Source organism: Euphorbia lathyris, chromosome 10, assembly GCF_963576675.1.
Source record: "Euphorbia lathyris chromosome 10, ddEupLath1.1, whole genome shotgun sequence".
Lineage (NCBI taxonomy): Eukaryota > Viridiplantae > Streptophyta > Magnoliopsida > Malpighiales > Euphorbiaceae > Euphorbia > Euphorbia lathyris.
The window spans coordinates 63374795-63388948 of record NC_088919.1 but is presented as its reverse complement, the minus strand read 5'-3'; the positions used below and the strand labels follow the sequence as shown (position 1 = coordinate 63388948).

At 29.9% G+C, this 14154-nt stretch overlaps 1 protein-coding gene across 1 annotated transcript; it reads left to right on the top strand.

Annotated features, from left to right (window-relative positions):
* Positions 1–2708: 2708 nt before the first annotated feature.
* Positions 2709–13283, top strand: LOC136209410 (uncharacterized). Its single transcript, XM_066000867.1, has 5 exons — positions 2709–2839; positions 6790–7052; positions 7301–7512; positions 7609–7864; positions 12937–13283. The coding sequence occupies exons 1-5, from the start codon at positions 2800–2802 to the stop codon at positions 13228–13230; spliced, it is 1065 nt and encodes a 354-aa protein (XP_065856939.1). The 5' UTR covers positions 2709–2799; the 3' UTR covers positions 13231–13283.
* Positions 13284–14154: the final 871 nt, after the last annotated feature.

Sequence of the window (14154 nt, the reverse complement as noted above, 5' to 3'; positions counted from 1 at the left end):
AATAACATGATGTTAACAATTATTAATAAAAAAAAAGAAATGAATCACGAATAACGATAATAAAAGAATATAGAATATCATTAATCTGAAATTACAAAAAATCAAATGAATTTAGTTAAACCTTCAGATAAACTGAAAGTCTGACGGAGTAATTTGAGACATGATAATATTAGTTTTATTAAAATAGGTTTTAGCCAAAATTGACTATCATTTCTTAGTGATGAAAAATAATATTAGTTTTCTTAAAATAGATTTTAGCGATAATGGCTATAATAATTTGTGCATCCTACATGTTAAAAAATTAATTTTCTAATACTTAAAAAATCAAGAGTTAAGGTGCAAAAATACCTTTAATATTTTGGATAAGGAGCAATTTTACCCCTAACATCTAAAGTGGTGCAATTTTACCCCTAATATTTGTAGCCAAGAGCAATTTTATCCCTACCGTTGATAAATTGGATCAATTTCAGACACTATTATAAAATACAGTTATTTTTTTCTTTATTTTGTACCAATTGCATATCAATTTGTTCTAAAAAAAGGATATAATGTTTTTTGTAATTTAATAATAAAATTGGAGATTAATATTTATAAATTCGGTGAATTTTTTGAATTTTTTTTTATCTAATTCGTACAAAAGACAGTATATTTTTAATATTTTTTTCTTATTTTTTTCACATCCCAACATATGTTTGTGATTTGTTACTGATAAAATAACGCATGTGTGAAGTGTAGATGACAAGATCCATGATCGAGAAGACAGTTTGATGAATTATTTCTTAAATTGACCCAATTTATCAATTTTAAAGGTAAAATTGCTCTTGGTTTCTAACATTAAAGATAAAATTGCATCATTTTAGATGTTAGGGGTAAAAATTTTCCTGACCCAAAACGTTAGGAGTATTTTTGCACCTTAACCCAAAAATCAATTAATACATTCCTATGCCTCGATTACATCGCTAACCTTTTCCAAATGGCAAATCTGCTTTAAAAATTCCATCCATCATATATTATTATAATAGTTTGTGGACCCAATCTAAGTTGAAAAATTAATGTCTAATACTTAAAAATTACCATTTGGATAATAAAAATGAGCAATTTTTTTAAAAAAAAAGTTTTTGAAATTAGCACTTGATTTTTTTTTAATGTATAAGTTAGGGTGCAAATTGAGCATTTAGCATTTAGGAATATAGATTTGACAGAGGATTGTGTTTGCCGATATTTGCAAATCGATCAATTTTAGGTTGATATTGCCGAATTTCATCGTTAATAACCTTAAAATGAAAATTTTTAAAAATTTAATAACATTTTAAATAAATTTAATTATTCAACTTTTTAGTTATTATGTTATTTAGGTGTTGTTTGGTAAAAAAAGAAATTAACGTTTAGAAATTAAATTTCAAAATGATGATTTTGAAAAATATTGGCTTTGTTTGGCAAATAGTTGTCAGCTATTAGCTGATTCTGTAAACTTATGTTGTAAAACTTAGCTGATTGTTAATAGGTGTTTGTGTAAAATGATAAATAAAGACACGATAAAGCATTTATTTAGGGTTAAAATGTAGTAATTATGAGTTAAAATGTCCTTAAAAATGATGGGGCATAAGCTAATTGAAAATGCTTATAAAACCAACTTTTTCAAAATCAGTTTTTTGGACCCAATAAGTCCTTTCAACCCTCTCATCTAGGGATGGCAACGGGTAGGGTTTCCACGGATAGTGTCCGATACCCACAGATACAGTACCCGTTGTCATCGTTACCCTCTTCGTCCAAACACAAACATTAGAGGTTTGACTAGTCAAAACCTTTGAAATAGCTGAAATCTGTAATTTTACTCCCAAAAAAGCTCTTTTACCAAAGAGGGCCACTGCGGTACTAAGCAACTTAAATTGTTCAAAATTTTCATTTGAAAAAATGATAACAGTTTTATAGGGCAAATTATTAGAAGCATCGTTTTCCATGTCAAATGGAGGATCTCCTATACATATTTTGAAATGTGTAATATGGACCCACACATATTATAAGAGGCCACACTATTTTAATTAGGGTAAATTTCAAATAAAACTCTTGTAGTTTCACTAATTTTCAGATAAAGGACTGTGGTTTACTTTTTGTCAAAACGAGGATTGAGGTTTTCAACTTTACCAAAATAAGGACTTTTTCGATTGATACTATTAAAATCACCATTGACGACTTCAAAAATGATATATTTTAAGAACCACTAATATTCTAAGCAACTTTAATTCTCCAATTTTTTTTTTATTTATTTTGAGATTATTTAGATGATGTTTGGTAAAGGGAGAGAAAGTTAATGTTTAGAGAGAGAAAGTTCCAAAAAATATGATTTTCGAAAATCGAAAATGTAGTTCCATAGAAAATATGACATTGAACGACTTTAATTCTTGAAAAATTTCATTTTCAAGTTGTTAAAGATGCTTTTAACTTTTAATAACATTAATCCAAGTGTGAAACCTCAATCCTCGTTTTAATAAAAAAATAAACCACAGTTCTTTATCCGAAAATTAGTGAAACTATATGGATTTTATTTAAAATTTACCATTTTAATTATTATTTGGGATCACAATACACGTGTCCAAATATGAATTGGAGATCATTTGAGTGATATAAAAAACCCAGTGCTTAATATAATAACCGGGAAACAGTTTAAAACAAAGTGTTTTTTTGAATTAACCGTAGATATTTTATTAGTTTAGTTGACGTCACTGTCCTTGCTTGTCTATAATAAAAAGTTTAGGGGGATGGGAAAGGAATTCTGAATTTCTTGGTCTGTGTCCAACAATGGCAGGCGGAGTGAGCAAGAACATATCTCCCAATTCAGGTCTGCTTATTAATTCTTCTCTCTAATCTAACTATTTGATTTTATTGGTTTTATTTGGTGATTCTTATTGTTTTTTAGTTACTGAAATCAAGCAGCAATATCCATATGTAAGTTCCAATTTTATATCTAGATCTTAGATTATTCATGGCTTCAGGATGCCTAAGTATTTAGTCTAACGAAACGATCATGTCCGGAGGATGGTGATTTCGGAATAGAATGTTTGAGCAAAGAGTAGCAGAAATGGATTGGAACAGTGAACCTTTTAGAATCATAGGGGTGGTGGATACAGGGAGGGGACTGGAGTCCGGTCTCCGCCGACCGCCGGAACCACCATAACCATGAGTAGTTTTGGCTCATCTGTTTCTATACAGTTTGAGACTGTAGTGGTTCCGGTTCCACTGTTTTCAAGAAATAATGGTCGGGTGCTGAATTAGCACTTCAAAATTGGTTCAGATTCGGTTAGACAATCTCTAAATCCAAAATTCCAATTTTTTTTAGCCTATTAGGCAATTTCTAAATCCAAAATTGTACTTTTTTTTTTCGTGTGAGTCCCTTCTTAAATTCAAATTTCTAATTTTTTTGGCCCGTTAGATCATTCTTAAATCTAAATTTCTAATTTTTTTACCTATTAGGCTGTTCCTAAATTCGATTTTTTTCTATTAGACAATTTTTTTTATATATGTTAAGAATCTTAAACACAATATAGCTTAATTCTGAGAAGTTCTACATTGGTAGTTAAAAATTGGTTTTTGACCAATTTGACTATAACACGTATGTATACGATTTTAATTTAACAACTTCAATTTTAGAATTTTTTTTACACACTATATGTAAAATTAGCTCTCCCAACCGAACAATCTTGTATTCGCCACTGGACACAACTTCGCGTTTGGTAAATAGCTTTTTGGGTAAAATTATAGGCTTAAGCCAATTTACAGGTTTTGACTAAAACTGAGGTTTGAAAGAATTTATTGAATCTACAAAGCTAATTTCTAATTTTGAAAAAGTTGGTTTTAGGAACTTTTTGAATTAGCCTATTGCTCAACCTCTCTTGAATGACATATTTTACCACGTTTTTTTTATCATTTTACACAAACAGTTATTAGTAATCAGTTAATTTTTACCAAACAAGTTTACATAAATAGCTAGTCAAATCAGTTAACTAAAAAGTTAATCAACTAATAGCTATTTATCAGCTACTGGCTGTTGAAAAAAACTGCTAAAAGCAGTGATTTCATGCTTTTATAAACAGCTACTTTTCAGCTATAAAAGACAAATAAAAAATGTCTAACCAAACACTTAAAACTCTTCTTTTTAAAATGAAAAGATAAATAAAAAAAGGGTTAAGGTGCAAAAATACCCCTAACATTTTGGGTCAGGAGCAATTTTACCCCTAACGTCTAAAATGGTGCAATTTTACCCATAATGTAGGAAGCCAATAGCAATTTTACCCCTAACGTTGATAAATTGGTCAATTTGATAAATAATTCATCAAACTGTCTTTTCGGTCATGAATCTTGTCATCTACACTTCACACATGCGTTATTTTATTAGTAACAAATCACAAACATATGTTGGGATGTTAAAAAAAATAAGAAAAAAATATTAAAAATTTACTGTTTTTTGTATGAATTAGACAAAAAAATTCACCGAATTTATAAATATTAATCTCCAATTTTATTATCAAATTACAAAAAACATTATATCCTTTTAGAACAAATTGATATGCAATTGGTGCAAAATAAAGAAAAAAATGATTGTATTTTATAATAGTGTCTGAAATTGATCCAATTTACCAATGTTAGGGGTAAAATTGGTCTTGACTACAAACATTAAGAGTAAAATTGCACCATTTTAAACGTTAAGGGTAAAATTGCTCTTAACTCAAAACGTTAAGGGTATTTTACATTATAACCATAAAAAAAATGAAATAACTCAACAACTAAGATTATTAGCATCTCATTTAGCAGCATGTTTAGTAAAACTTAATTAATTATTAATAACCGATAACTATTTAATTGTGTAACTTGGCAAATAATAACAAGTCAAACTTCTAAAACTTAGACCAAACTTGTAATTTTACACCAAATCTTTTTTCACCAACTATAGTCAATATCTACTTAGAGCATCTACAACATTCTAACTTTAAAGATTTTAGTAACAAAGTTAGTAATATGCCACCAGAAGAAACTTGTTATTTAAAATTATATAAGTCAAAAAAATTATTAATTATAAATAGGGACTTAAATGATAATTTTCCACGGACTAAAAGAGATTTTTACTACTTTTTAAACGCAAATTCTTATGGTTACATGTGGGCATGGACCGGGCCTGTCGGACTTTTAATAAAGCTTGATGAGTCCAAGCCCAGCTCAGCCCAGCCCACATGAAATGTAATCAGGCTGGGTTCGGATCTGAGATATGAATCCTAAGCCCGCTCATACAAGCCCATCTGTATATTTAAAAAAAAATTAAAGTGATAAAATTACTATCAAATTAAAAAAAACAGAGATAATTCACAAAACAAAACACAGATAATTCACAAAGAAAAAGCAACAAAGCCAAAAACAACAATGGTTCAAAATTAAGCTCAAAATACAGTACTGTTCTCAATTATTTTCAAAAAAAAAAAAACAGCAAACTTTAAATATTTTATTTTTGTTTATAAAATTATATTATGATTAATATTTATATAAAATATATTATAAATTTAGAATATATGTTATATCGTGCCGGGCCGGGCCGATGTAAAATGTGTAAAGCCCAAGCCCGTTCAATTTTTGACGGGTTTGGGCCGGATCGGGCTTGAATGCATTTTCATGTGTCCAAACCCGACTAAATGGGCCTAGGCGGACCAGGCAGGCTCACCGGCCCATGCCCAGGTCTACATAGGGGTATAATGCCCAAGATCTGGTGCGTGTAAACCACGCGTCAGATCTGACACCCCTGGCCCCTCTATGGCATGCAAACACTTAAAATTTGGATTTTAGAAGAGTATTTACTGTTTGTTAGTAGAATAAGTTACAAACTTATTTTGGTCACAACCTCCCTAGTAATTGGTTATTACTCCAAGTAGATAAGTAACAACCAAATCACTGCCACTAAAGATGGTTTTAGTATTAGCTCTCATTAACTAGGTGTGTTGCACAACACCCCAAAATTGGAAAGACTTGTTGTATTAGTCCAAATTAATTTATTTTGTAGGTCTAGTATATCTCCAGCCCCATCAAATTGTCTAAAAATTGTAACTGACGGTTGAATTTCAAAATGTTACAACTAACCCTCTTAATTTACTTATTTGAGACAAATAACCCATCAAATATGTTAATATTTGTGATTTTAAGAGTTTTTTTTACCCTTTAGTTAATGTATCAGTAGATTATTTAGATGTAACATCCGATATTTTAGAAATCTTTTATTTCATATGTAATATTATTTCGAATGTTTTTTGGGGTTTAGAGGCTATTTATTCTAAATAAGAAACTTAAGAGGCTATTTGTTCCAAATAAGCAAGTTGATAGAGAGTTAGTTGTAACATTTTGAAGTTTAAGGAGTCAATTGCAGTTTTTAGACAACTTGAAGGACTAAAAATGTATTTAGGCATTTTATATATAAAAGTATTAAAGTTATATATATTTAAAATATTAGATTTTTATATTTAACATAACAAAAATATTTAAGGCTTAGTGTGCTGTTTTTTTTTATATGTTTGATGTTATTGGTAGCGTGTAGATATTAACTAATTTTTCTTGTGAAATAATTATATAACCGTTTTTCAATTTTAACCGGACATATTTAAATCTACTTTGTAGAGTAAAACGATATAAAAGAACAAAAAGCAAACCGAGACCTACACTCAAATGCTTTTATCTTGTTTTATGGATTTCTTACTTCTTTTTCTCTTCAACAACATTACGTCTCAGTGTTAACTTTGAACATGATATTTGCAGGGATTTTTTCAAAAGTGTTATTGGTTTTCACTGTGGGGATTTTGACATGGGGTTATCAATCGGTACAACCTCCTCTGAACAAGTTACCTGGCTCTCTAGATGGTCCGCCTATTACAGGATCACGGATAAAACTCAAAGATGGGAGGCATCTAGCTTATAAAGAACGTGGTGTCTCAAAAGATACAGCCAAATACAAAATCATTTATCTCTATCCTTTTGGTTCTTGTAGGCACGATCCTGTTTTTGACAATCACCTTTCACAGGTACTAAATGTATAATTTTCAGTTATTTGTTCTATTCATCACTCGATATCAATGAATGAAATCTAAGACGAAATTATCCGTCTGAAAAAAAGAATTGTAATTTTTAACATATTTTCGTCCATTAACTTATAAGACGAAATTATCCTTCTACAAAAGATTATAAATTTTAACATATATATAGTATTTAATTCTAGTTCTGCTACTGATTTTTATGAGTATCACTTGATTTAATGGTGGGTTTCTTTCAGAACCTTATCGAAGAATTAGGGATCTACATTGTGAACTTTGATAGACCGGGTCACGGAGAGAGTGATCCTCATCCAAGTCGAACATTGAAAAGCTTAACTTCAGATGTAGAAGAGCTTGCAGATCAATTAGAACTTGGATCCAAGTTCTACATAATTGGGTATTCGATGGGTGGTGGATTCGCCTGGAGCTGCCTTAAGTACATTCCTCACAGGTATAATTTAGCTCAACTATACGACATGTTGTTTCTTATTGTTTGCAACGAATTGTGACAGATTTTTGACAAATTTGTTTTGAACGCATTGAACAGGTTAGCAGGGGTAACATTATTAGCTCCAGTTATTAACTACTGGTGGTCTGGTTTTCCTGCTAATTTATCGACTGTAGTCTTAAGCCAAATGATGGCACGAGACAGATGGGCGTATCGGGTTTGGTATTATACTCCTTGGCTATCGTATTGGTGGAATACTCAAAAGTGGTTTCCTATTTTTTCTATTATAGCAAATACCCCTGTTCTTTCCAAGCAAGACAGAGAGATTGCACCTTCTATTGATTTCTCAAATCTGGTAATCTTTTCTTTGCCCTTATATTATACGCTCAATGTAGTCGAGCACATGTGATGCACAAATAGTTTGATACCATGTTATATATTTTTTATTTTAGAGTTTTAGAATCTAAAATATTTTTAGGTCTAATTTTTTTTACAAAATTAAATAAAAATATATAATTAAGTATTTTGGACACAACGACTGTTTTTAGTTGTTTATATATTCATCTTTGTACATTTAAAAGTTTACAAATACTAATTATCGATTAGCTAACAATAAATAGCTACTATCTAACCGCAAACAGCTTACTGTAACGATTATGAGCTAACAGCTGAACCAAACATACCTTAAACAGTTGAGGCATTACAAAGATTGTTGTGATATTAATTTACATTACTTAAAGTATATTTACAATCTATCATGTTAAAAAAAATAATAAAATAAATGAATTAGCTTTATTGCATATGATACATGATTTGTTTAAAAATATTGATTTTAAAATTAAAATTAATGATTTTGTTTCAAAAATTGAAAAAAAACTATTTTTATTTTTATTTTTTTGGAATGTTTTTTATTTTATTTTTAATAATTAAATTTTAAAATATATAAATCTCTTAACAATTTTTTTTTTAAATATTAAATTTTTCGTTTTATTATTCAGACACTTTACTTGAGTTTTGTACAAAAACACTCAAAATATCACAACCCACTGTCAATAAGGACCATTACCACTTGTTGATGTGGTGGCTATGTTTAAGTCAACTTCTGCTAGAACCTCTAGGCCCATCAATTAAATTTTGGGACAAAATGAGAGCAATCATAGATGTTGCTAGGTAATAAATTGGTCTTCAATAAATGCAAAAAAAAAAAATATTGAATATTTAACGAGTCTCGAACCGAAAAATCAGATAAAAAAACAGATCTTAATAATTCTGGATTTGATGGATTAAGTTCCTAATCTGTTATTTCACCATATTAGATCATTGATAATTTTTTTTATTATATTAAGTTATTATTTACTAAATTAGTTTGGTGTGAATATCTAATTCGATTAAAAGAGATTATTCATTTTTTTTATCTAAAATTATGTTTTTTAAAATTTAAATAAGGTTTTTACATTTTTTTTCTACTGTCGCATTACATATATATATATATAAAACTTTTTTTGAACTGTTAAAAATATAAATTTCGAACCTAGATGAAATGAATAACGTCTAGTTCAAATTTTATATTCAAATCTGATTTGTCTAGTCACTAAAAACATAAGATCATAATAAATAAAAGATTAAGGGAGTGTTTGTTTCAGTTTTTCAGAATAACGTTATAGTGTTGGATTATGTTTGAAAAATAATAGTGTTTTTTTTGGGTAAATTTCAAATAAAACCAATGTGATTTCACTAATTTTCAGATAAAGGATTGTGGTTTACTTTTTGTCAAAACGGGGATTGATGTTTTCAACTTTAGCAAAATAAGGACTTTTTCGATTGATACTATTAAAATCACCCTTGACGACTTCAAAAATGGCATATTTTAAGAGCTACTAATATTCTAAGCAACTTTAATTCTTCAACTTTTTTATTTTGAGATCATTTAGATGAAGTTTGGTAAAGAGATAGAAAGTTAATGTTTAGAGAGAGAAAGTTCCAAAAAAGATGATTTTCGAAAATCGAAAATGTAGTTCCATAGAAAATATGACATTGAACAACTTTAATTCTTGAAAATTTTCATTTTAAGGTTGTTAAAGATAGTTTTAATAGCATTAATCCAAGTGTGAAACCTCAGTCCTCGTTTTGACAAAAAGTAAACCACGGTCTTTTATCTGAAAGTTAGTGAAACCACAGAGGTTTTATTTAAAATTTACCCTTTTTTTTATGAAAACAGCTGCATTTTAGAGTTTTCCATGAACAACTGTTTGTAGTTAGTTAATATTGATAAAAATTATTCTTCTTATTTGCACCAAACATGTTTCTTCTGTAACATTATTTCTATCTCTATAATATTATTGTTGAAAGAACATAGTTTTGCTCTATTCAATAAAATTTTATTTTAAATTATTTATTTATTATTTAAATTATTTTTATTAATTTGTGTAATATGTTTTATTTTATACTTTATTTATTGATTAATTTAAAGCATGCTCATATTAGACATTTTACATACTAACATCAATAGTTCCGTATAATTTCACCAAACGTTGTGAATTAAATAGCTAAAAGCAACCATAAATAGACTACTGCAATAGTAAATAGCTAACCGTAACAATAAACGGTTATTAGCTAACCGCTGAACTAAACATGTCATGTATTAAAATGAAAAATCAAATGTTGGATCCATGAAAAAATCAAACAATATGGTTTGCTTTAACAAGTTAGTCAAAAGTAACATGGTATGGTATGGGCAAACATATAATTAGTGATTTTTGCAAATGTTTCAATTTCCATGGTGTTGAGGTTGGAAATTAGGCTAAGGTATAGCAGCGGAAATATAAAAATTTTAACGTATTTCCATTAACCCTAGGATCCGTTAATCGTTATTTCATATAAAGAGGGATAAGAAGAATTACCTTTTGATGATCAATCTACCGTTGTTAATGAAGTGCCCACAACTCTTCTCCGAGTTCCCAAGCACAAAATAAAATACGGGAAGATTAAGTTAGAATCAACCGTTGAATAGCAACCAAAATAGATTGCCTCTAATTAATCAACACAGGATCAAGGATAAAAGAAATAGATGAAATCAATTGATCGGAAGGAAGCCGTAGAAAATCTCGTCCTCGAACTGGGGGTCGAAAATTCTCTCTCTTGCACTATAGGGGATTTCGAAAATCACTATAGGGTTAGCATTAGTGTGTTAGCCGAAATTCCCATAGGGGGGTATTTATAATCTCTTGTATCTAATCCCTAGTTAGATAGAATTAGGTTACTGAATATGAATTCAATTCGGAATAAAATTCCTAATTATTATCTCATTATATATCTAATATATTAAGGATAATAATAATAACCTTATTGGATAATAATAGGAGTATTATAATCTAATTAAAACTCCTAACTTATTTATCTCTTAATTAATTTAATTCATAATCCTAATCTAATTAGAATTAATAAAATCAAATTAATTATTCATGTATTTTACTACATGAATTTCGACCCCCTATGGTCCATGGGCTTTATTGGGCTCAATTGGGCTTCCATCAATTAATTAACATCTATCTCTCTTTTAGGTTCCAAGTCTTATGTGTGACCCATTAGGTTCCTATTACTACTGGCCATATGTAACTTTATTAAATTAATTTTCAAAGAATTATATTTAATCTTTGCATAACGGAATGATGTACATAGTATGTGATTAGCAAGTCCGTAATCATTCCCCCAGAGCCATAAGAAGACGGGTTGATTCTGTCGTTAACCTTTCCATATTAGTTACAGTATAATTCGATCCTTTATCAACTACATCCTTGAACTGAATCTTATGACTATGGATGATGTCAAGTCACATATAGCGAGACGTTCGTTTTACTTATACAGGCCGAGTCAACTCAAATAGATAGGTTAAGTGAAATCTGTATTTCAAGTCTTAAGCTATCACCTTGCAAGGATTTAGAGTCGAGTCTTCCACAAGCGATCCTTGGATGTATCTCCCATTTATCGGGAGTGATAAATAATCCAATATATAACGATCCCGCAATCACTTCCTGTGATACCCAACGTCTACTGTTCACACCCCAGAGTCATCTCTGTTAAGGATCGTGTTACACCAGAGTCAAAGCGTCACATTCCATAATCCAGAATACCAATTAATATTCCTTTGAGTCTGAGGATTAGTTATTCCTATTAATACCAATGAGATGAACAAGTGACAAGGATGAATCTACCCATCCTGTTATCACAAATCGGATCCCCAATCCTAATGAACTACTTTTCATCGGATCCATGTAACTGTCCAGATATCTGTATATATGAAGCTTATGAGATCAGCTTTCTGTCGGACAGAAAACATTGTTACATTCCAAGTCTCAACAGTGATATATCAATCCTAAACATATCACTTGACTTAGGGTGGTTTTAAGTTTATTAGTTTATTATAAAATTTTGTCTCACTTCATGCTTGTATGAACACTTTATAATCACTTTAAACAAACTTACGGATTTCCTTTTATTAGACTTTATTTAGTGCTTAAAAGGGATTGCCTTTATATAGTTATAAAACATATATCTCATTAAAACAAATGATATAAAGAACAATTCATTTATATTAAGTTTGTATCCTAGAACAATTGTCTATAGGACACTAAACCCCAACAGTTGACACATATTGTATTATTTTGTCAAAAGAATACCAAACTAAAAGAATAAATTGATACCAAAATTTGACCCTTCTTCCCACATCTTTCAATTGGAAGATAAGATATTTTGACAAAGTTATTATTCTATTCTATCACTTGTGCTATTTGGTCATTAGAAAAAAAACATAATATCTATTTATCTCACCTAAATTAGCACTCGAAACTATCAAAATCATCGATTAGGTCTCTGAAGTAAGTAAAAATAATTAATTGAAATTCATTGGGTTGAGCAGTTTCAGACCTTTTGTGCCGAACTCATTTTGAACCAACACAGAGATTATTATAGTCTATATCAAATAGTCACAGTTTCTAATTTTAGGATATGATATGAACTTAATTGGTGATTTTTGCTTAGTTCAGGGACCTAATTGATGATTTTGGGAATCCAAATGGGTGTAATGCCTTAAAAAAAGGCATAGTCTTCATTGAGAAATTTAACTAAACTTGAGGCGAATAACCTCATTTATGACACGTTGTATATTTTAGAGTTTAGAATTTATAATTTAAAGTTTATTTTACAGAGTATTTATATTTTAGGGTCTAAAGGTTTATATAAATGGTTAACAAAAAAAACTATACAATGTTAACTTTTCAATATCTTATTAGTTAAAATGTAATATAACATTAGATTATTAGTACGATGCACAGATGACGTGGTGTGTCAGACATACAATAAAATCTCTCAAATTCATATGCTCCTTGTGATCTCTGAATTTTAACAAGTTGTACCTCCTCAACTCATCAGGGACATGCAAGACAACAAGGAGATGCTGAATCCATTCACCGTGAAGCGGCGGTTGCATTTAGAAATTGGGAATTTGATCCCATGGAAATGGAGAATCCATTTCCAAATGGTGAAGGTTCCGTTCATCTGTGGCAAGGAGATGAAGATGGCGCTATCCCTGTTACGATGCAGCGGTACATCGTGCAACGCCTTCCCTGGATTCGTTATCATGAAGTTCTAGGTTCCGGACACATGTTTCCTTTCCTTGATGGATTGTTTGACAAAATAGTTAAAGAAATGTTAACTGGAGAATAGTTACTGATATTTTGTTCATATCCTCTTCAATAAACAGTTACAATTTTCTCTTACTTTTTTTTTTGTATAAGCTCAATATTGTACCAAAATGTAAGATTTTCCAAAACAACACGAAAATGAGTCCAACGCTCATGTTTATATCTGGATCTTAGATTATTCATGGCTTCAGGATGCCGAAATTGGGAAATTATTTAGTCTAACAAACCAGTCGTGTCCGGAGGACGGTGATTTCGGGATAGAATGTCTGAGCAAAGAGTAGCGGAAATGAATTGCAACAGTGAACCTTTTAGAATCATTAGACACAACTTCATGTTTGGTAAAAAGGTTTTCGGGTAAAATTATGGGTCTGCACCATTTCAGATGTTTTGACTAAAAAAGAGGTTTGAAAAAGCTGATTTTAGAAGCTTTATGATTTAGCTTATTGCGCCATCTCTTTTGAATAACATGTTTTTATTTATCATTTTACACGAATAGCTACTAGTAATCAGCTAATTTTTACCAAACAAGTTTATATAAACAGCTAATCAAATCAGCCAATAAAAAAGTTAATCAGTTAACACTATTTGACAAACATGGCCAAAGAATGAGATACAAATAGAGTTTGGAGGTTAGGAGTTAACTTAGGGTCTGTTTGATTTATCGGCAGCTTGCTGTTGGAAAAAACTGTTTTTTCAATAAGTAGTGATTTCTTGCTTTTATGAACAGCTACTTTTCAGCTATAAAAGACAAATAGAATGTGTCTGACCAACACTTAAAACTCTTCATTTTAAAGTGAAAAAACAAACAAGATGAAGAAAACGGAATAACCAAACAACCCCTTAATTAGATTATTACCTTTTTATCTAGCTGTTTATATAAACATGTTCGGTAAAACTTAATTGATTGTTAATGACCAGTGACTATTTAATTGTGCAACTTGGCAAA

Excerpts from the sequence above, each read along its gene's own strand:
- LOC136209410 (XM_066000867.1), top strand. The coding sequence starts at position 2,800 with ATGGCAGGCGGAGTGAGCAAGAACATATCTCCCAATTCAG. Across the intron at positions 2,840-6,789 it reads GAACATATCTCCCAATTCAG|GGATTTTTTCAAAAGTGTTA; the intron begins GTCTGCTTATTA and ends TGATATTTGCAG. Across the intron at positions 7,865-12,936 it reads CTATTGATTTCTCAAATCTG|GGACATGCAAGACAACAAGG; the intron begins GTAATCTTTTCT and ends TCAACTCATCAG.